This window comes from Oryctolagus cuniculus, chromosome 15 (assembly GCF_964237555.1).
Source record: "Oryctolagus cuniculus chromosome 15, mOryCun1.1, whole genome shotgun sequence".
Taxonomy (NCBI): domain Eukaryota; kingdom Metazoa; phylum Chordata; class Mammalia; order Lagomorpha; family Leporidae; genus Oryctolagus; species Oryctolagus cuniculus.
This window is the reverse complement of record NC_091446.1, coordinates 86,475,084-86,499,253: the sequence shown is the minus strand read 5'-3', so window position 1 is coordinate 86,499,253 and position 24,170 is coordinate 86,475,084. Positions and strand designations below refer to the sequence as shown.

The window sequence follows — 24,170 nt, the reverse complement described above, 5'->3', positions numbered from 1 at the left end:
TAAGCTTATTTTGTTATAAAATGTGTGAAATTTATGCATTTTTAATGTACATTTTTTCATGAAATTTTTTATGATATTTTGTATGTATTTCATAACAATCATTAAATATGTAATGTGAAGGTAAGCCAAATATTCTTTACTTCATGGGCATGAAGCTCTACAAATTGAAGCTAAAAAACAAAATAAGAGCAATGTATGGCAGTTACTTTCACTATACTTGGTAAGAACAGAAGAAAATGTTGAGCTCACGAAAAAAACACAACTCACATAAACAAGAGAGAAAGGGAAGAGGAAGAAACTAGAAATTTAAGGGCAAATAGGAATGAAAAATCCTCCAATTCTTCTCATTTTGGCATTATCATTTAAGGTGGAAAAGTTTGATGTCTGTGGTTCTTACCAAAAAAAAAAAAATCATTAGAGAATTAAGAGAAATCATAATCAAGTCCATAGTAATAAAAAAAAAAAGCTATGACAACGACAACTATTGTTGAAACCTGTAAGTAGATTGTTTGCTCCAAGTAATTGTCTACAACTGCTTAAAATTACCCGAACTTGAAGTATGAGGTACAGCTGATGTTTTAAGTAACAAACAACATAACTGGACAAAACATCACATCTCAAAAACCTGATACACGGCTGGATTTCTAACTATATTTGTGTAAGTTCACTTTTTAGCATTCGACTCTCAGAAACAGCCAAAATGTCCTAAAAAGTGCTGAAGATTCCAGCTGTAGAGTTCATCTTATTACAGGCAGGCAGCATGCCAACAGGGCATCCCGGCCCAAGGGGGATATGCACTGAAGACGTTTTTCCAAAGAGGGCAATGTGGATGACAAAAAGGGGGGAGAGAGAGAAAGAGAGAGAGTACTTTAAAAGGCAGACAGTGGCTCTGTGTAAAGAAACAGATTCAGGGGTTACCAGGACATAAAATCAAGGACTCAGCAAAGGGTATGTCACAACTAAATTGTAGTTGCCACTCCTAACATTTGTCTACAAGATGATCAGAATGCCTCATTCTCCCTTCTCCCTAATATTTTCAAAGAGGTATGATACAAAAAGGAATGCCTACTTTGAGTGTTTTGCTCTTGTTTGACCCATGCATGTGAGTAGCCATATCTGGACATAATACCTGTTGCTGGAATGATTCAAAGATTCTGCATTTAAGTACAAAGTCACAAATACAAGGGACTCTAAAGCTGAATATGGAAGAAGTTATTTTTTTTAACTTTTATTTAATGAATATAAATTTCCAAAGTACAGAATATGGATTACAATGGCTTCCCCCCATAATGTCCCTCCAACCCGCAACCCTCCCCTTTCCTACTCCCTCTCCCCTTCCATTCACATCAAGATTCATTTTCGATTCTCTTTATATACAGAAGATCAGTTTAGCATACATTAAGTAAAGATTTCAACAGTTTGCTCCCACACAGAAACATAAAGTAAAAAACACTGAGTACTAGTTATAGCATTAAATCTCAATGTACAGCACACTAAGGACAAAGATCCTACATGAGGAGTAAGTGCACAGTGACTCCTGTTGTTGACTTTACAAATTGACACTCTTGTTTATGGCATCAGTAATCACCCTAGGCTCTTGTCATGAGCTGCCAAGGCTATGGAAGCCCCCTGAGTTCACTGACTCTGATCATATTTAGACAAGGCCATGGTCAAAGTGGAAGTTCTCTCCTCCCTTCAGAGAAAGGTACCTCCTTCTTTGATGACCCGTTCTTTCCACTGGGATCTCACTCGCGGAGATCTTTCATTTAGGTTTTTTTTCCCCAGAGTGTCTTGGCTTTCCATGCCTGAAATAGTCTCATGGGCATTTCAGCTGGATCCGCATGCCTTAAGGGCTGATTATGAGGCCAGAGTGCTGTTTAGGACATCTGCCCTTCTATGGGTCTGCTGTGTATCTCACTTACCATGTTGGATCATTCTCTCCCTTTTTTATTCTATCAGCTAGTATTTGCAGCCACTATGCTTGTTTATGTGATCCCTTTGGTTCTTAGTCCTATCATTACGATCAATTGTGAACAGAAATTGATCACTGGGACTAGTGAGATGGCACTGGTACATGCCACCTCGATGGGATTGAATTCGAATCCCCTGGTATGTTTCTAACTCTACCGTTTGAGGTAAGTCAGCTTGAGCATGTCCCGAATTGCACATCTCTTCCCTCTCTTATTCCCACTCTTATATTTAACAGTGATCACTTTTCAGTTAAGTTTCAGCACTTAAGAAGAATTGTGTATTGATTACAGTATTCAACCAAAAGTATTAAGTAGAACAAACAAAAAAAATACTAAGAGGGATAACATATTAAGCTGCTCATCAACAGTCAGGGTGAGGGCTGATCAAGTCACCGTTTCTCATACTGTTCATTTCACTTTAACAGGTTTCCTTTTTGGTGCTCAGTTAGTTGTCTAAGTTATAATATGATGGAGGAAGATGAATTCTAGTTTATGAAGGCCACTGCCTACTCATCTTCTGTATTGTTTCTTGTGGGAGGATCACATACCACCTCACGATCTGAAAAAACTCAGACAAGGACAAAGAATTCTGGCCCCCTCCCCCAAAAAACGTCAGTAAAAATTAATTGTGGTGCTTCTGAGAAGACCTCTACTTGTCTCAGTGCTGTATTTTTTCCACCAGCCACAAAGTCTGGCAATGTTCCTTTAAGTGTCATTCTACCAGGCAGAAAAGTAGGAGATGTGATACACATCTTAAATGTGGACGCATTGCAAAAGCTGCACTCACTGGTTGTCTATCTATAATCTAGCAACCTAGCTCACTGCCCCTATATCCTGAGATATCAATAAAAAGCACCACTTAGGGGCTGGCATGGTGGTGAAGCAGGTAAAGCCAATAGTGTGATCACAATGGTGTGATGCCAGTATCCCATATGGGCACAGGTTTCTGTACTGGCTGCTCCACTTTTTTTTTTTTTTTTTACAGAGTTAGTGAGACAGTGAGAGAAAGAGAGAGACAGAGAGAAAGGTCTTCCTTTTTCCATTGGTTCACCCCCCAAGTGGCCGGGCGCGCTGCACTGATCCAAAGCCAGGAGCCAGGTGCTTTCTCCTGGTCTCCCATGCAGGTGCAGGGCCAAGGACCTGGGCCATCCTACACTGCACTCCTGGACCACAGCAGAGAGCTGGACTGGAAGAGGAGCAACCGGGACAGAATCTTGCACCCCAACCGGGACTAGAACCTGGGGTGCTGGCACCACAGGCGGCTGCTCCACTTTCAACCACATTCCCTACCAATGGCCTGGGAAAAGCATCACAAGATGCCTCAAGTGTTTGGGGCCCTGATACCCATGTGGGAGACCTGGATGAAGCTCCTCACTTCTGGCTTTGATCTGGCCCAGAACTGGTCATTGCAGCCAGTTGGGGAGTCAACCATTGCATGAATCCTCTCTATCTGCTTCTGTCTCTCCCTCTCTCTGTTAACTCTTTCAAAATAAATAAATGAATCTTTTCATAAAGAAAGCACCAGTTACAGCAGAACATCCTAATAGGTAGATATCACCACAAGTCTGTGGCGGTAGCTCTTTGGATTATTCAATAAACAAAAAATCTTACACAGAACAAAGCTAAAAAGTGAATCCATACTTCACACCAAGAGCACAGCAAATTCAGAATTACATATAGTGCTCAATTTATAATCTTGCTTAGGAAAGTCCATTCCCAGGGTCAGCACTGCTGTGGCACAGTGAGTAAAGCCACTGCATGTTGTGCTGGCATCCCATGTGGGCAGTGGTTCAAGTCCTGGCTGCTCCACTTCTGATCCAACCCTCTGCTAATGTGCCTGGGAAAGCAGCAGAAAATGGCCCAAGTCCTTGGGCCCCTGCACACATGTGAGAGACCTGGAAGAAACTCCAGGCTCCTGACAATGGATTGGCCCAGCTCCAGCCATTGCAGCCATTTGGGGAGTGAACCAGCAGATGTAAAATATCGCTCTCTCTCTCTCTCTCTCACTCTCTCTGCCTCTCTACCCCCCCCCCCAGTATCTGCCTCTCTGTAACTCTTCCTTCCCCCCCATAAGTTCTTTTTTTATTTAATAAATGTGAATTTACAAAGTGCAACTTTTGTATTGTTGTGGCTCCCCCCCCACCTCCCTCCCTCCCACGGCCCTCCCCTCTCCCATGTAACTCTCCCTTACAAATACATTAATCAAAAAAAAAAAAAGGCCAGCGCCGCAGCTCACTAGGCTAATCCTCCGCCTTGCGGCACCGGCACACCAGGTTCTAGTCCCGGTCGGGGCACCAGATACTGTCCCGGTTGCCCCTCTTCCAGGCCAGCTCTCTGCTGTGGCCAGGTGTGGTCAGGGAGTGCAGTGGAGGATGGCCCAAGTGCTTGGGCCCTGCACCCCATGGGAGACCAGGAGAAGTACCTGGCTCCTGCCATCGGATCAGCGCAGTACGCCAGCCGCGGCGGCCATTGGAGGGTGAACTAACAGCAAAGGAAGCCCTTTCTCTGTCTCTCTCTCTCACTGTCCACTCTGCCTTTCCAAAAAAAAAAAAAAAAAAAACCAAACCAGAAAAAAGCAAACTCCATTCCCACCACTAAATAAAGAAATTCAACAAGTAGTTAAGCTCATGATTATAAAGAAAATTGAAAGTATGTCATTGTAAAAATTAAAAAAAACAACAACAGGAGGGAGTGAGTGAAGGAGGGAGGGTAGGGTGTTAAGTATTATACACTTAAAACTGTATATATGAAGTACATGAAATTTGTTCTCTTTCTATAAATAAAAATGCAAAAAGTTCATTGTCACTGGAACTCAATATCTATGCAAGCTCAAGCTTATATATATTTGAATATATAAATACCAAAACTTATGGCAAAAATTAAAGAAACAAAAATTTAAAAATTAAAAGTCATGCAAAACAAAACTCATCTTCCTAATAAGAAAAACTACCAGACATAGATATAAAAAATAAGAAAAGAACTGGTATCAAAATGGAAAAATGGGCAAAGGATTATAGTTTTGGTCTGCTCTCAAAATAATCAGTTTTTAAAGATATGAAAAACAGGTAAATTGTAACAAAAATGTGAAATACAAGTTACAATTATATGGTAATACATTGTTTCACCTAACTGAAAAAAACTCAAAACTTTTTTTTTTTTAAGATTTATTTATTATTAGAAGGAGTTAGGAAGAGATGCGTAGAGAGAGAGATCATCCATCTGCTGGCTCACTCTCCAAATGGCCACAATGGTTGGGGCTGGGGAGAAACTCACCTATTATGCACATTTCACCAGAGGACACTGCTGTTTACACACAGATCAGGGAAATAAAAGCTTCATTGTTAATGAAGAAGGAAGTTATAGTGGCAAATTCAGGGCTGATAAAACAAGCAAAGCCAGTAAAAGGGGTTCAGGGAAGCTGCTATCTGATAATGCGCACTTTATCAGAAGTGGGGTATTAACTTTGGGGAGTGTTTGTTATTGGATGTTTTTGGAACCATCAAGTGTCTGTGTTTTTATATCCTACAGCTTGCTCAGCACATTGTGTATTTTTCTTTGTGGTGAAGGGATGGGAGTGTGAAACTTTCTGCAGCTGTGGGTGTTTTCTTGCCCCTCTTTAGATAAAGATACGCTGTTTGAATTTTTGCTGAACGTTTCATCTTTCAGAGCTTTGGTTTGCTCCTGTGTAAATCAAAGAGTAGAGCTGCAAGGATTAAGTTCTTGCCATTGTACACACTGGCATGAAATAAACAGTCTATGGGGAAAACTGTGCTTCATCAAATTGTTTACATAACCACCTCCCTGATTACTTGATTATACTTTCATCATTTTAGAGCTGTTTTCTATATCAAAGTTGTGGATAACTGGTAATTATACAAATTACTTCTTGTCTAGACACAGCAGATTATGTCTATAGCAGGCTCAACCGAATTTTTTCCTGTATTTTCCTTCTATTTGGACATTATCTCAATAACCTTGAGCTATATGTGAATTTTTGGAAGGTTCTCCCATGAACTGTTTGTGACAATTGAGCAATTTCTTCATCAATGAGTCAAGTAAAATCTTCGAACCTGTGTGTTGGGGAGAGGGTGATTATTATCATGTAATTTTTCTAGGTAGCTGGATTTGAAGTACTTGGTAATAAACCTGCAGTGATACAGTTTCAAGTGGTGGTAAGCAGTGGGGGAAGGAATGTGTCTTGTAGTCTGTAAAACTTAAACTAAGGTACTTATTGGAGTAGACAGCAATATGTGAATCAGGTGGCAATGGACTGCATGCAGTTAGGGCTCCTCTGAGGAGGCATGAGGGGAATTCCATTAATAAGGTGAATTGGGTAGGACACAAGGCAAAGAAAATATTGAATTGATTAAAGTAACACAATGGTTTTATTTAGCTTCTTCCAATGAACATCTGACATTACAGGTTGGTGGTTTGATTGGATGAAACAGGGTAAATTGAGCTGGGTTTTGGTTTGCTTACACATAAATGCAGGGTAAAACTCTTTGAGATAAAAATGCAAGAGGGTAGAAGATAAATAGTTTAATCAAACAACCATTAAACTAAAGCATGATATGTATCATGAGCAATATATTAAAAGCTCATAAAAGCAGAAGGAGCTCTTATGTTTTTCTGTGGCAAAGTAGCTAGCGCCTACGACACATATATCAGTAAGATAAACCATAGCTAGTTAGATGGTTGTAGGATTTGGCACAGTTTTTATCTTTTCACAGAGAATAATTAATTTATGTGAACTCAAACTGCCTCAACCTCTTTTTTTTTTAAATGGGACTAACAAGGGCCGGTGCTATGGTGTAATATGGATGCCAATTTGAGTTCTGGCTGCTCCACTTCTGTTCCAGCTCCCTGTTAATGGTCTGGGAATGCAGTGGAAGATAGCCCAAGTCCTAGGGTCCCTGCACTATGTAGGAGACCTAGAAAAAGATCCTGGCTTTGGATTGGCCAAGCTATAGCTGTTGTGGCCATCTGGGGAATGAACCAGTGGATGTAAGACCTTTCTCTCTGTAACTCTGCCTTTTAAATAAATAAAGCTTTAAAAAAATAAATGGGATAAATACAAAGATAATAAAATAAATGGAACTAACACACAGCTGCATACCCTGGAAGACAAAAAATTAGCCTCAACATATTGGGAATTTAAAAATAGTGAAATCATTTAATAAAATTAAGATCCTCATGAATGCTTCAAATTTACACATATGCCCAAAGAAATTTTATGTATTATTTATTCATTTACTTGTGTATTTATTTGAGAGGTAGAGATACAGACATTTCCCATATCCTGGTTCACCCTTCAAATGCCTTAAACAACCAGGAGATGATGTCAGCTCATTTGGATCTCCCATGTAGGTGACAGGGACTCAAGCAGAGCCGCCTCCTGCTGCCTCCTAGAATGTGCACTAACAGGAAGCTGAAATTAGAGCAGATCTAGGACTCAAAATCTGGCATTGTGGAATGGGATATTGGCATCTGGACTGGCATCTGAACAGCTAAACTCTATAACCATCCTTTTTCCTCAAAGACAGATTTTAACAGAAACAAATTTTTGTTTTCTTGCTAGAGGAACAGCTTACATTTCACACACATGAAAAAGTTAAACATATTTTCAAGCATTCTGGAAAGTTATTAAATACACTCATAAAAAGAAGTTTATAATATTATAGCCCATTGTAACATTTTGATGGATAAGTTATCATATTTCTTCCTATGCAAAGAGCTTATCCTTATTTTTATATCTGCACACACAGGAAAGTACTTCAGAAGTTTTGTGGAAATGCATATTATGAAAAAAAAATTTTTACATGGATTTTTGAATTTATTCTATCAAAGTAAATTTATCCTTTAATTCCATTATCCGCAAACTTATAGAAATATCTTTTCATATATAAAAGGCCATTTGCTCTCTGAGGTTTCAGAAGCTTTGATGTTTTAGGATATCTGCCTCCTGGGGCCTCAGAAAATTCTCTGGAAACCTTAAGAGGCATTTACCTGGGGGCTGGTGCTGTGGCGCAGCAGGTTAAAGCCCTGGCCTGAAGCACCAGCATCCCACATGGGTGCCAGTTCTGGTCCCTGCTACTCCTCTTCCAATTCAGCTCTCTGTTATGGCCTGGGAAAGCAATAGAAGATGGCCCAAATCCTTGGGCCTCTGAACCCACATGGGAGACCCGAAAGAAGTTCCTGGCTCTTGGCTTTGGATCAGCTCAGCTCCAGCCGTTGCGACCATCTGGGGAGTGAACCAGCAGATGGAAGATCTCTCTCTGTCTCTACCTCTCTCTGTAACTCTGTCTCTCAAATAAATTAAAAAAAAAAAAAAAGAGGCATTTACCTAGAGCTCCCTAGTGGATACAATTATTGTCCATGTTGCCTGCTCAATATTATCTTTAATAAGCACCTTAGGTTTTACTTAAAAAAAAATGAAAAGGGGCCAGCATTTTGGCATAGCAGGTAAAGCTGCCATTTGCAATGCCAGCATTGTATATTAGTGCTGGTTTGAGTCTCTGCTACTCCACATCAGATCCACCTCCCTGCTAATGTGCCTGGTAATCAGCAGAAGGTGGTCCAAGTGGTTTGGCCCCTGCCAACCATGTGGGAGGCCAAGAAGAAGCTCCTTGCCTCAAACTTCAGATCAGCCCAGTTCCAGCCATTGAGGGCAACTGGGGAGTGACCCAGTGGATGGAAGACACCTCTCTCTCTCTCTCTCCCTCTCTCTCTCTCTCTCCCCCTCATACTGCTTTTCAAAATAAATTAAAACAATTTTTTAAATAAATAAAACCCCAAAACACCAAAAATGGAGGAAGATAAATAGTTCTGGAAGGGAAAAGTCAAAGAACTTAAACCCTTAAATTTTACAAAAAGCTCACCAAGTAAATCATGCTTCTGAGGAATACAAAAGCATCCACAATTTTTGCAACACATGATTTAGTAATTCAGTACTACTAATACTCAGCATAAAATCACCACATATATACAAAAGGGAAAATCTGGCTCACATTCAAGGGGAAAAAAATCACTAGAAAAAACTCAGGCTAAGTCAGATGTTGCAAGTAGCAGAAAAGAAGATGGCTTAATCATCTCCAAAATATCTTTCATTACTTAAAAGATGATATAAAATAGATTTATTTTCATTTTAAGGGGCTTGGGACTATGATTTCTCACTGAGGGATGTCGTCTGCCATGTTGTGATGCAGGGAAATGGCCCTTTCCAGATGGGGACCTTGACTTTAGACTAGTTAGCCTCCAGATTTTAAGAAATGAATTTAGGTGCTGACACTGTGGTGTAGTAGGTTAAGCCTCTGCTTGTGGCGCCAGCATCCCATATGGTTGCCGGTTGGTGTCCTGGCTGCTCTATTTCTCATCCTGCTCCCTGCTAATGGCTTGGGAAAGCACTGGAAGATGACCCAAGTGCTTGGGCCCCTGCACCCACATGGGAGACCCAGAAGAAGCTCCTGGCTCCTGGCTTCGGATTGGCCCCATTCCAGCTGTTGCGGACAGGTAGAGAGTAAACCAGCAGATGGAAGATCACTCTGTCTGTCTGTAACTTTGCCTCTCAAAGAAATAAACTTAAAAAAGAAAGAAAGAAAGAAAGAAAGAAAGAAAGAAAGAAGGAAGGAAGGAAGGAAGGAAGGAAGGAAGGAAGGAAGGAAGGAAGGAAGGAAGGAAGGAAGGAAGGAAGGAAGGAAGGAAATGTTTTCTTAGGGCTGGTGTTTTGACACAGCAGGTTTTACCACTGTTTCTGAAGCCCACGTCTCATTTCATAGAGCTGTTGTGAGCCCTTATTAGTGTACCTTGGAAGGCAATGTTTGATGACCCAAGTACTTGAGTTCCTGCCACCAATGTGGGAGACCCAAATAATTCCTGACTCCAGCCTTCAGCGTGGCCTAACCCTGGCCATAGTGACTAAGGGGGAGTGAACCAGTCGATGGAAGATCTCTGTCTTTCCCTCTGTCTCTTTCACTCTGCCTTTCAAATAAATAAAATACATCTTTTTTAAAATGGTTATATTTCTTATCCACCAATTGTCTGACATTTTAATAGTAAAATGAAAACAAACTAAAATAGAAAACTGATATTTTTTAAATTCAAAAAAGGAAGAAAACAAATGTGCACACCTTCAGAAACCCATGGAACAACTTAGAAAGCAATCTAACATACATGAATATTTCAAAATTATTGTAGAAATTAAAAAGACAAGTTCACTTTGGTAAAAAAAAATTTTAAATCCATGAGTAGTCTTTTCACACTTTCCTTAACTTTATACATAGTGTCTTTACAGTAAGAATTTTAAAGGGATTTCTTCTAAAGTACTATTTAAACTTTTAGCAATCTTTTTCAAGTAGCCTCAAATATGCAACTGGAGCTTCAGAAAGAAAACATACTAAATAAAACACAAAATGTATGTTTAGGAGTGACTAAATGGCTTCTAAATTTTGTGAAAGACAACAGATTGGAAAAGCTCAATGACTCCCTAAGCATTAGATAGAAAACTACTTTAGGCAAATCACAAACAGAAGAAATCCAAATATAAAGAAAAGACCTTAAATCTCTTGCTCAAAGGCAGATGGAAGGCTGCTAAGTCTGTCATGATCAAGAAAAATAAGGACAATGTGAAGTTTAAAGTTCACCACAGCAGATGCATTGATACCTTGGTCATCAAGGACAAGGAGAAGGCAGAGAAACTGAGGCAGTCTCTGTCTGTAGGCATGGAAAAGAAGCTGAATTGAACCAGAGAAGCCAGTTTGAATTGCCTCAAAATATATTAATTCAAAAAAGAAAAGACCTTAAAGTAACAAAAAAAAAGCCTATGTCATAACAAGTTACAACCACACATGAATGACAGCTGACATCTCAGAAACAAGAGAAAAACATCTTTAATAGACTGATAGAACATATCCTTTTATCCCTGACTCTCTATCAAGTGGCACTTTTTAAATATATGCAGTGAACAAAGCAGTGGGCTAAGCTGCTAATTGGAATGTTCACATGAGAGCCTGCCTCTGCTTTTGATTTAGTTTCATGATAATTGACACCCTGGAAGACAGGCGATGATGGCTAAAGTACTCAGGTGCCTGCCACCCAAATGGAAAACCAGTATTGAGTTCTGGACTTCTGATTTTGACCTGGCCCTGCTGCAGTTGTTATGGGCATTTAGAGAATGAACCAGTGGGAGTCAGTGCTGTGGTGCAAAGGGTTAAAGCCATGGCCTGCAGCCCCAGCAACCCATGTGGGCATCAATTCAAGTCCTAGCTGTACCACTTTCAACTCAGCTCCTTGCTAATGAGCCTGGAAAGCAGCAAAGGACAGCTCAAGCCCTTGGGTCCCTGTACTCATCAGCTCAGCTCCGGCCGTTGCAGCCGTTTGGGGAGTAAACAAGTAGACAGAAAACCTGTCTCTCTTTGTCTCTTACCTCTCTCTGTAATTTTGTCTTTCAAATAAATAAAATAAATCTTCAAAATAAAAAAGAGTGGACCAATGGATAGATCTTTCTGTCCTTTGCCTTTCAAATAAATAAAAATAAATAAGAATTAAAATATAAAGTGAAAAAAAAGGTTTCTTTAAAATAAATAAAAATTAATCACCAGCACACTTACATTATAGAATGCTAAAGGAAATTCTCAAGCTGGAAGAAAATGATGCAAGATTATTACTTGCATGTAGAGGCAAGAATCAGGATCACTGAAAATAACAATCATGTCTGTAGATAAAAATAAAGGCTTTTGGAGCTTTTTATTCTTTTAAATTCTCAAAGGAGACAAGATTATTAGAAGCAAAACACCACACTGTATAGGAATAAAAACAGTACAAGGTGTAAGGTCCACAGATTCTGGGAAGCAGCAGTGATGACTCAAGTCACTGGAATTGTGTCACCCATGTGTGAGGCCAGGACTACATTCTTGACTCTTGGCTTTGACTGTGGCTGCTGTAGGTACTTACACAGCTGTGGATAACAGCTGTGTACCCTTTATGATTTAGTCTACCTCTCTTCTTTTTGTCTCTCTGTGTTTAAATTATAAATGGCAAAAGACTCAAGTAAGGCAAAGAAAGAGAATAGTGTATGGCTTTTTTTTTTTTTTTTAAAGATTTATTTACTTATTTGAAAGGCAGCGTTATACAGACAGAAGAGAGGCAGACAGAGAGGTCTTCCATTTGCTAGTTTACGCCCCAGCTGGCCACAACGGTCAGAGCTGCGCTGATCCAAAACCAGGAGCCAGGAGCTTCTTCCAGGTCTCCCACGTGGGTGCAGGGGCCAAAGGACTTCGGCCATCCTCCACTGCTTTCCCAGGCCATAGCACAGAGCTGGATTGGAAGTGGAGTAGCTGGGTCTCGAACCGACGCCCATATGGGATGCTGGCACTTCAGGCCAGGGCATTAACCAGCTGCACCACAACACCGGCCCCGAGTCTATGGCTTTAACAGAAATTTATGTTCCTGGTAAATGAAGAATTGAATTAATATTACTTCGGGTAGCTGGAAGTCAAAGAAGAATGGAGTTATCTGCCTAAGATACAATTTTGGAAAGTCTGTAGTACAATCCGCATCTACAGACTGGCTGAGAGAAATGTATGGAGAGTTGTCCAAGAAATTTTGGGGGCCACCATTGTAGCATGGTGCATTTTGCCACCATCTGAGATCGGGCATACCGCATGGGCACCAGCTTGAGTCCTAGATGCTCCACTTTTGATACAGCTCCCTGGTAACGCACCTGGGAAAGCAGCAGAAGATGGCCCAAGTATTTGCGCCCCTGTCATCCATGTTGGGAGACCCAGAATCTTGAACAGAAGGAAAACAGTGGATTCCATCCTTCATACACTCATGGTACAATCTATGAATCCAGTACTGCCTCCCTGAAGCTATTGAGGAGCACACTACTACAGCAATTCAAAAAAAAACTCTTTATTAATTGATTTGTGTTTTAATACTGGATAATTCTCACCACTGCAGAATGCTGAGTGTTTATTCCAGGTTCATTGTTAAATCATTGTTTGCTACATCATCTTTATGACCCATAAAACCTGTGTCAAATTTTATATCCTATAAAAATTTAGCATATTCTAGGTTTGAATTTGAATCAAATAACAAAATTATTTTTTAAAGATTCATTTATTTATTTGAAAGGCAGAGTTACAGAGAGGCAGGGGCAGAGACAGGGAGAAGTCTTCCATCTACTGGTTCACTACCCAAATGGCTGCAATGGCCAGAGCTGTGGCAACCCAAAGCCAGGAGCCAGGAGCTTCTTCCGGGTCTCCCATGTGGATGCAGGGGCCTGAGGACTTGAGCCATCTTCTACTGTTTCCCAAGCCCTTAGCAGAGAGCTGTATGGGAAGTGGAGCAGCTGGGTCTTGAACCGGTGCCCACATGGGATGCCGGCACTGCAGGTGGCAAGTTTTACCTGCTATGCCACAGGGCCAGGCCCATAAAATGTTTTTTTAGTTATGGCAGCAGAAAAATCAGAGACCAACTAGCAATCAGCTTAGAAGACTCTAATGTTTTATAACCATGAAAATTTTGTTAATAAGTATTTTGTAATGTTGAACTATAATTATTTTTACTCTTCCATTTTAATTAACAATATACACAAATCTTCTAAAATACATTGTAAAACAAGCTGAGGAATAAATAAATAACTTACTGCAGATGTATTCATTGTCTTTGTTCTTGGAAACAAGTAAAACTCTAAAATTATACCTGGAAGAGAAAGTAAAAGGAGGGATTTCTGAGACAACTATTGAGATTTGCTCCAAGATTCCACTGCTCTAAGCAATATCACAACAGAAATGAATAGAGAATAACAGGCATATTAACTAGAGAGACAAAAATAATCAGCATCCCTGTGCAGGACTAGAGCTTTACACATGCAAAGGTCTGGAAAGATCTTCCTGAGAAAGCACTCACAATTCTACTAATTGATAGAGATTAAACAATTTATCATTTGGTTAATTAAAACATTTACTATTGATTTTGTAAAACATTTATACTGCTATAAAGAAATGTTACCATTTTAAGGATTATTATACAAATAAAATTCAGAATAACAAAAGAAGAAACAGTATGGTGTAACTAAAATTTATACCACAGAAAATGCTGTGTGAATTAGCTATTTCCTATTAATACAGATGTTCCATATAGGACTCCATCAGTGTTTCTACTAGAACCCCTCTAGCTTTTATATATCTAAAATCCCATAGAAAATATGACTCTTACAATCTAATTTTTTGCCACAATGTTACAGGAAAAGCAAATATATTTATGTTAGTATGTTTTCCAGGTAATTGCTCTAAATAACCCAGCTACCTTTTATATATTTCTTCCCCACAATGACTGTTGACTTCGCCATTTCATTCATTTTAGCACATATATAGAACAACAGGAAATGTGACCCAAAATGCTAAAAAGTATTTGCCTACTGGTTCGGGCCTTATTGGACACAATTATTTTGTGAAGAAGTCTAGGACTTACCTGCAGGAGCACAGGGCCTAGCCAAAGACCAGGGCCAATCACCAGACACATGAAGGAAGCCACCCGCAAGGCACCAGTTTCAAGACGGTCTGAGATGAATACACCCAATTTGTGATCACAGGCAATATCTACATAGTACGTGCCTAGCTAAACCCATCTTAAAATGCTGAACCAGCATTATAAATAAAGTGGTAATCTTTTATCCCTGAAAGTTTTTTATTTTCTTGTTACACATAAAATGCTGATGTGCACTGCTTATTAAGGGAGAAAAAAACTGAATTGCATGCACAATACCATGACCAGATCTTCATAATCACACACAGCATTCACAAGCATGATATATGCCAACCAGATGAATGTCAACAGGGTCACTGTCACACAAAAATACTGTCTGGAAATAATAATATTATGTTTCAATTTTTGTACACCTGTTTTGTCATTGTATGGTGCTTCATTGTACTTTTCGAAATCAATTTTTAAAAACTGTGATTGATTCTCATTTTAAATATGTGAAAAAAGGCTAATCCGAAATTTATGTAGCATTTATATTGATCATTAATTAAAAGCAGACATTGAGAAAATCTTGTTACAGACGTTTTGGGCTCACACAATTCATATCAGGGAAAAGAGGATAGCCATGGTCAAGTCAAAGTCTTCTTAAAATAATATTTGTTCTAAATTGACAGTTGTTTTAAAATAGATAAAAACTAAACATGAGTTTTCAACTAACTGGGAAAAATAGAGAACACTACTCAAAAACCCATTGTGTCTGACATGCACAAATCATGTAACACTGGTCAACTCACTTACCTCCTAAAATCTACCTTATTTCATCTTTCTTATCAGGCAGAAAGATCCTGGTAACTCTTCCTGTGCTGCCAGGAAGAACTCTCAGGGTAGGGGGAGCATCATCATATCTCTATATACCAACTGTGATGACAGACTAAGTTTCACAGAGCCCCAGTTTTGGAGATGATGGGGGCAGAATAAAGTAAGGGAAGCTGGTTAGGGAGCAATGTAGACAGACATTCAGATATGACAAGTTATACCTCCACTGTAGGCCACACCTTTAGACCCTTCCAATAAGCAATATTTCTTTTACTACTCTTCTCAATCCACTCAAACATTGCTTTCTTTTTTTTTTTTAAGACTTTTCATTTATTTATTGGAGAGGCAGTTACAGAGAAAGGGAGAGACAGAGGTCTTGCATCCACTGGTTCACTCCCCAAATGGCCACAATAGCTTGAGCTGGGTCAATCCAAACACAGGAGCCCAGGAGCTTCTTTCAGGTCACCCATGTGGGTGCAAGGGCTCAAGCACTTGGGCCATCCTCTGATGACTTCCTAGACCATTATCACAAAGCTGAATTGGAAATGGAGCACCAAGGACTTGAACTGGCACCACATGGGATGCTGGCATTACAGGCAGAGATTTAACCTCCTATACCAGAGCACCAGTGCTGGTTTTTCTTGGTTTGTAAAAACTTTCCAGTATCCGTATTTGGTAGGTTATAGAGAATATAGGATAGTATCCTCAAATCTTGGTCTCTCTGGGGAGTAGGATCAATAATTGCTACAGTAGGATCAATAATTGCTTCAGCCATGTAAAACTAGGATTTGGGACTGGTGTTGTGGCACAGTGGGTTAATCCATTGCCTGTGATGCCAGCATCCCATATGAGCAATTGTCTGAGTCCCAGCTGCTCCACTATGAACTCAGCTCCTTGCTAATGCACCTGGAAAAGCAACAAAAGATGGCCAAAGTCATTGGGCCACTTCCACCAATTTAAGAGATCCAAATGGAGTTTCTGGCTCCCGGCTTCAGTCTGGCCCAGACAGAACTGCTGCATCCTTCTGGGGAATAAACTAGCAGAAGCAATCTCTTTTCTCTCTCTCTCTCTCTCCCTCTCTCTCTCCCTCTCTCTTTCTTTCCCTCTACCTGTAACTCTGCCTTTCCAATAAGTTTTGTTCTTTTTTTTTTTTAAAAAAAAAAAAAGCTATGATCTTCACCTTCAAAAGGGACTCCTATGTTTCTGCTGTGAAACAATAGGGAGAGGGTTTGGGCTAGAGGGGTATTCTTTTACATGGATTTCTATTCTTAGAATCCACTCTTTCATACAGCAAACTACTTTGTTCCAAAGAAAATTAAGATTATAATCCAGAACCCTGATTCCCCTCATAGACCCATTATCTTAGAAAACTAGAATTTGTGTATTTGTAAACACAAACAAGAGTTCTGGGCAGGAGACACAGCGCAGGAGGGGACTGGAAACCCCTTGATGAGGAGACACAAGAAAACCCCACAAATACAACTACACCATTGGAAGAGAGCCGCCATACTTCACAGTGATTTCTCTGGGAAATCAAGGATATTTCAGTGGTATTGTGAATCCCTTCAGGTTACAAATGGATAAACCAATAATATTAGGTTAATAAAAAGGATCCTCCAGAGGCTGAGAAGGAACTGGAGTTACACTATGCACCTCCCTGCTCATACATTCTGAAGACACCCCTAGCCTTGTTGCTATTATAGACTGATTGCACCATTTATGGAGTAGAGTCAGCTCCTGCACATCTGAAAGAATACAGGGTCTTCTAGCAAAGCAACTACCTCTAACAAAATAATAATGGGAAATATATCCTAGGGTGGTCCTCCTTTACCCTCAGACCTTAGTTTCTAATGACAGTGTGCCCTTCCATACAGGCACAGCTCTGTAGCTAACAACTGCCTGTCAGGTGTCAACCACAAGAGAACCATAGTATTTCTGCTCCCAACACAAGAAATATTAATTTCCTGTGGCGAGCACTGTGGGGCAGTAGGTTAAACCACTGACTACAGTGCTAGCATCCCATAAAGGCACTGGCTCAAGTCCTGGCTGCTCCATTTCTAATCCAGCCCCTTCCTAATGTGCCTGGGAAAGCAGTAGACAATGGCCCAAGTGCTTGGGCTTGTGTACTCATGCGGGAGATCTAGACAAAGCTCCTGGTTCCTGGCTCATGACTTTGGTTTAGCACTGCTCCAGTTGTGACCATCTGGGGAGTGATCAGTGGATGGAAGATATCTCCCTGTCTCTGTACTCAGGCTTTTGGATAAAAAAATCTTTTTTTTTTTTTTAATCTATGTCCCACTGCCCCAAGCATCTTGTGATTTACAGGCCCCATTGTTCCCTCAGGCACCAACCTTCAGGAATGCAGAATCCATTCAGAGTCTGGGAATCAGAACCAGGAGAGTTGCAGGACCTGCAATTTCTGGGAAGTGGAGAATAGGAATGGGCAAAATAACTCATGCTGAAAAGGAACCTGAAAAAGCCCTTCCAATGGTTCTGAGCTGGTGATGTCATGGAAGGAAGAGACTACATTTCTCCTGTGTCTCTGTATCACTCCACTAATCAGCACTTCCTCCTGGGAACCAGATTCGATACTTCAGAATTGTACTCTAAATGACCACCACATGGAATTCTGATGACTAATCCCTGGCTTGACAAACATTTAAAAGAATGTGTGGGGAATAGAGAAAATCTAATATTAGCAGAGTGTATGATAACTCATTATTTCATTTTCAGTTTTGATAATTCTATTGTATTTATTGAACAGACATCTATTTATGACTGATGCTTCTTTATAGCATGGAGAAAATTATAATAACTATTTTACTTAAAGATGTTTAAACAAGAAACTGATATTCCTATGGCAACTCATTTAATAAGATGCTTGCTTTCATATACTAAAACAACTTGTCATCCTTCCATGGATCATATTCCACAGTTGGGAAACTGTTCTACTGCATATATTAGAATAAAATAGTGGTCCTTTGCTGAATGAGCCACAAATTCACTGTACAAATACAACAGTTCCAATGTCTCGTAGCTACTTGCATAGGAACTCTTGAAATCCATGTGTTCATCTATGTAGCAAATCCCCCCTTATGGGTCTGAGAACTGGACTTCAACTTTTCCCCACACTAGCAGGTTGCTACCACCACTTAGGCAAGGAGGCAAACACAAGGATTTCATGGAGCTCCTACTATTGTTGTTGCTCCTCTCCAAAGGGCAATGGGCATGACTTGTGGACAAGATTGATATGAACTTGAATGGGAGTGTGATGTGTTAACTCTTGGCTAACAACCTATACCTGGTTTCCTCTATACCTCTATTTCAAATTCCTGTCTTCTCTGATCCTGCCAATTACCCTGCACTGACTTTATTTTGCAAATTAAAGAAATTTATTCTCAAACTTCTAAGCTTAAATACCACCATCTCAGCCCCAAAAAGCAACTGTACCCTGAATGTCACTTGCATTTTCATACTCCTTGAAATAAAAAATCATCTTGCAGGGATCCATAAGCTAGCATATACCATGGAATAGTTTGTCCTTATGTCTTTTCCCTGGAATGGTTTTTCCCATACTTGTGGTCAACACCTCTACCAGCAGAAGCCGCTCGTACTAAGATTGGAATTATGGATTCCATGGGGAGTCCTGAGAAGAGGAAAAGATGAAAGATCATACTCCTTGATATTCTTTATTCACTCCTTATTCACTCACTTTCTCTGTCTCAGCTATACCCTTCATGTGTTGATTGGACATCACAATTTGGAGCAGCTTCAGTCACAGGTGTTCAGATATTTACCTTTTACTGAATGCAAAAGAATGAATAGCTCCTGTTGTGAAACTAAAGGGAGTTGATAATCTGAAAGTGGGATTGACTAATTCAGAATCAGACAAAGATTAAGAAGTGAGGTCATAGGGCTAGCATTGTGATGAAGGCAGTTAAGCCACTGCCTGTGATACTGGTATCAATGTGGGTACCAGTTCATGTCCCAGCTACTCCTCTTTGGATCTGGCTCACTGCAGATGCACCTTAGAAAGCAGTGGAAGATGGCCCATATGTATGGGTCTGTGCCACTGAAGTGGGAGCTCTAGAAGCTCCTGGCTCCTGGCATAGGACTGTTCTAGGCCTAGCCATAGGACATATTTGGGGAGTGAACCAGTGGACAGAAAATCTGTATCTCCCTCTCTGTAACTCTACCTTTAAAGAAATAAATAAATCTTGACAAAAAGAGCTGAGGTCAATCATCATTACTAAAAATATTTATTATTAGTTACGTACCTATATGATGTCTGGGTATATCTGTCTTGGTATTATTTCCTAAACATATTGTTAAAAAGATATATAGATAAAATTAATATCACCTTACCTCAAAACCTTGTCCTGAATCATTCTGATGTATAATTTCTATGCTCCTATCACTTTCTCTATCACTTATATCTATATCTCTGTATAACTATGCAAGAGTCAACAGAAGAGATGATCCATTTCATAAGCATTTATGAGTATGCAATATTACAATATAAAATATTACATAAGGGGCTGGTGCTGTGTCACAGCAGGTTAACACCCTGGCTTGCAGTGTTGGCATCCCATATGGGTGCTGGTTAGAGACCCGGCTGCTCCATTTCCGATCCAGCTCTCTGCTGTGGCCTGAGAAAGCAGTAGAAGATGGCCCAAGTCCTTGGGCCCCTGCACCTGCGTGGGAGACAAGGAAGAAGCTCCAGGCTCCTGGCTTCGGATCGATGCAGCTCCAGTCGTTGTGGCCAATTGGGGAGTGAACCATTGGATGGAAGACCTCTCTCTCTCTCTCTCTCTCTGCCTCTCCTCTCTGCAACCCTGACTTTTAAATAAATAAATAAATAAATCTTTAAAAAAATTACATAAAAATCTGAAGTAATCTAATACATGCTTTAAAAATTTGTCAGAAATCATATAACATTCTTAAATAACGGAGTTACGAATATAACACCATGAGTGAGTTATTAATTCACCACGCAATTCACTGTTTTTCAGTTAAGGGTAACTATCTCCACTGCCAATTTCTCACATTTTAGCTCTTCTAAAATAAAGCAGGTGGTGGGGCATTTGGCCTAGTGGTTAAGATGTTGCTTAGGACACTCATATCTCAGAGTGCGCAGGTTTGAGTGCCAGTTCTACTCCTGATTTATTTCTAGCTTCCTGCTGGTGCACACTCTGGGAACACACATGCAGGAGGGACCCTTGAGCCATTTGGAAATCTGGATTGAGTTTCCAGCTTTCAGTTTTTTAAAAAATTATCTTAAAATTAATTTATTTGAAAGAATCACACTGAGAGCATGAGAGAACTTCAAAGACCTTCCACCGTTCACTTCCCAAATTCTGCAACCCTCAGGGCTGGGCAAGGCTGAAGCCAGAAACTTGCAACTCATTCTGGCTTTCCATGAAGGTTGCAGGGACTGCCTCCAGGGTGTGTACTGGCAGGAAGCTGGAATGAGAAACAGAGCTGGGTTCAGACTCCGGTACTCTGTGATATGGGATATAAGCAGCTCAAACATTTCAACTGCTGCACCAAACAACCACCCCAGCATAAAAATTTTCATAGTGGAATGTCAGGTAGATATTCTCTGCTTTCCTCCCATGGAAAATATTTACAAAAATAAAACTAACATTAAAATTTTGATTATTCCATGGAAAATGACAATTAAAACACAGAAGCTAAATGAAATTTATCACTAGAGAAAATAGATGATGTTGTAAGCATTTGTTGTGGCATTTGATGATGTGGGGAGATCTCTGGACATTTACAGATCTATTGCCAGGCTTAGTGCTATGGATTGGAAATTATTTCTTCCCTCTGAAATTCATGGGGGAAAGTTAATTCCAACTGTGAGATATTTAGAGGTGGGATGAGATGGCCAGTGTTGTGGCACAGCAAGTAAAACCACCATCTGCAACGCTGACATCCCACATGGGTGCTGCTTTCTGTTCTGGCTGATCTACTTCAAATCCAGCTCCCCACCAATGGCCCAAGTGTTTGGGACCCTGCCACCAATATGGGAGACCCAGATGAAGCATTTTGCTACTGGCTTCAGTCTGTCTCAGTCCTGGCCCTTGCAGCCATCTGGGGAGTGAACAAATATAAGATCTCTAACTCTTCAGCCAGCATGCTGGATGAGTCCTGGCTATACCTCTTCTGATCCAACTCCCTGCCTCTTCTGATCCAACTTTCTCTGTGCCTGGGAAAGCAGTGGAAGATGGCCCAAGTCCTGGGGCCTCTGCACCCTTTGGGAAACCCAGATGAAGCTCCTGGCTCCTAGCTTTGGCCTGGCCTAGCCCAGGTTATTATGGCCATTTGGAGAGTGAATCAATAGATGGAAGATCTCCGTCTCTCCTGTCTCTGTAATTCTTTCAAATAAATAAATAAATCTTTAAAAAAAAGATTTATATGGGGGGACCTTAAATGAGATGAGTTAGATAGATGAGCTCATGTGATTAATATAGTAATGGATTATCTCCAGGGAGTCTGCTATGAAAGCCACTTTGGACTGGGCTCTCCTATACTCCCTTTATTTGCCCATATGGTTCCTGTGTCACCTCAAGACTCTGCCAACAGGACATCATTAGCCACTGTTCCTCAACCTTGGACCAAAGCCTTGCATCAAAAGATCATTTTTATGGCCTATCTTGATGGAACAAAGACATAAACCTAAGCCATTCTTGCTCATTGCCCAAAAGATAGATAAACAGTGGAATTTATTCCTTGCCCTTGAATCTCAGTTGGGTCTCACATCCTATTGCCTTCATACCCCATCCCCATGGCCACCTGAAAGACCAACACTTGAAAGACCAGTCCCAGGAATTCCCCTCCCCCTCCACGTCAGCCTGCTGTCCCCTACCCCCACCCCATTCTTAGCCCTCCTAAAATATAAAAAGGCCCAGCCCCTGAGGGTCAGGGCCTTCTGCCATGTGTTCCAACATGTGTATGCCTGCAGATGGTCACCCACCTCTACAAATTTATGTTCCCTGAATAAATTCAGCCTGGCTGTAAATTTGTACACTGCCTCCTCTCTATTCTGCACCTCTTTTCCTAACATTTATGGTGCCCGGTGTGAGGAGGCACCAATTTGCAATTCTTTTCCTAACATACCTAGTGTCTAATATTCTGCTGTTAGTGATAGAAAAAGCACTCAGAACCTGAGAGAACCAGGCAGTGCACTTGAGACTCCACTTCTCATATATTTAGAAAACTCAAAAGAATCTGGTTACCCCCAGGGAGAAAAAAGAGACAGGACCCTGCAGGCCACAGCTCCTGCCCACATGAATGGCAGACACGCAGTCCGGATTCCCCTCACCACACAAACGGGCGAGGCCCGGGGCTGCAGGTGCGGGGCTTCCCAGAGAGTGTCCCCTGGCTGCGCTGAAGTCACTGCGTGCAGGCACACGCTGGAAGCCTGGGATGTACGACGTGCACAAATGCAGGACAAAGGGGAGACGGAGCACAAACTCACAGCGAGGACAGGTTTAGGAAAGCAAGCCGAGAGGAGCTCACTCCTGCGTGCGCGCAGGGCGAGCAGGCGGCAGAGAGCGAGTTCTCTCGCGGGCGGGACCCGCACGGTCAGGGCCGCGAGGGTCACGGGGGTTCGGCCGGCTGAGCGCGGTTGCGCAGGCCTTTGCGGGCGGGGGCTTTTCGAACTTGGCGGGCGATGGCTGAGCTGGTTCAGAAACAACGTACGAGGCTGGAAGTGCCGCAGGCGGGACTCGGCTCTCAGCCACGTAAACAAGGAACCCAAAAGGTCCCAAGGCTGTGTCCAGGCAGGGAACTAAAACGGCCTGAGGCTCGTGTCCCCCCAGTTCCCACCCTGCGGGTAAACGGAGTTAGTCCCGCACACTCACAGTTTCCCGGCAGTCGCTGTTCCGGGAGGTCCCTGTGAGGAACGCCGTGGAGAAGCGGTCACGCAGCAGCCGACGCTGGGGCTCCTCCGCCTGTCCCGGCAGCAGACCGGGCAGCCAGTACGGGGACGCCAGGGAGGAAGTTCCCGCCTAGTCCTGCAGTGCTGCCGCGACACACCGCACGGGACAGTTCGCTCAGCCGCGCAGCACGCAGACCGCCAGAGACCGGCAGCCAATCAGGAGCCCCGTAGCAGGGACAGTTCGCTCCGCCGCGCAGCACGCAGACCGCCGGAGACCGGCAGCCAATCAGGAGCCCCGTAGCAGGGACAGTTCGCTCCGCCGCGGAGCACGCAGACCGTCAGAGACCGGCAGCCAATCAGGAGCCCCGTAGCAGGGACAGTTCGCTCAGCCAAGGAGCACGCAGACCGTCAGAGAACGGCAGCCAATCAGGAGCCCCGTAGCAGGGAGGTGGTACCTCTTTTCGTGAAGAGAGGAGAGGCTTGGGCTCAGGACTGAAGCTGCCTTCTCCTTCACAGTACAGCTGCTCTGACAGCAGGGGGCGCTGTCCACCCTCTGACAGTGTCACCGTATGCGTCCAGGATCCTGCGGGGATCCTCTGACTTTATGTTCACAATAACCTGCGACCCATGAGCAGCAATTTACCAAATATTTAATGAGCTCTGTGCCCTTTTCCCCCTTTGTCATGGCTTTTTTTTTTTTTTTTGACATGCAGAGTGGACAGTGAGAGAGAGAGACGGAGAGAAATGTCTTCCTTTGCCGTTGGTTCACCCTCCAATGGCCACCGTGGCCAGTGCGCTGCGGCCGGCGCACCGCGCTGATCCGAAGGCAGGAGCCAGGTACTTCTCCTGGTCTCCCATGGGGTGCAGAGCCCAAGCACCTGGGCCATCCTCCACTGCACTCCCGGGCCACAGCAGAGAGCTGGCCTGGAAGAGGGGCAACCGGGACAGAATCCAGCGCCCCGACCGGGACTAGAACCCGCTGTGCTGGCGCCACAAGGTGGAGGATTAGCCTA

The 24,170-nt window shown here is 42.0% G+C and overlaps 1 protein-coding gene across 18 annotated transcripts in view; it reads right to left on the bottom strand.

Annotated features, from left to right (window-relative positions):
• LOC100359320 (zinc finger protein 420) overlaps nt 1-23,676 on the bottom strand; it is a 42,622-nt gene extending 18,946 nt beyond the window's left edge. The window contains exons 1-7 of one of the 18 annotated variants that reach the window (XM_070058146.1): nt 23,141-23,431; nt 20,603-20,732; nt 19,635-19,963; nt 18,795-18,915; nt 17,621-17,688; nt 14,442-14,530; nt 13,615-13,670 (exon numbers count right to left, since the gene is read on the bottom strand). In XM_070058146.1, the coding sequence (XP_069914247.1) occupies nt 13,615-13,629 (15 nt within the window). In that variant the 5' untranslated portion in view covers nt 13,630-13,670; nt 14,442-14,530; nt 17,621-17,688; ... (2 more) ...; nt 20,603-20,732; nt 23,141-23,431. Of the gene's footprint in view, nt 1-13,614; nt 13,671-14,441; nt 14,531-17,620; nt 17,689-18,794; nt 18,916-19,546; nt 19,964-20,602; nt 20,733-23,140 lie in introns of those variants that run through there. The other 17 variants (XM_070058155.1, XM_070058144.1, XM_070058148.1 and 14 more) reach the window with 17 other exon arrangements.
• Nucleotides 23,677-24,170: the final 494 nt, after the last annotated feature.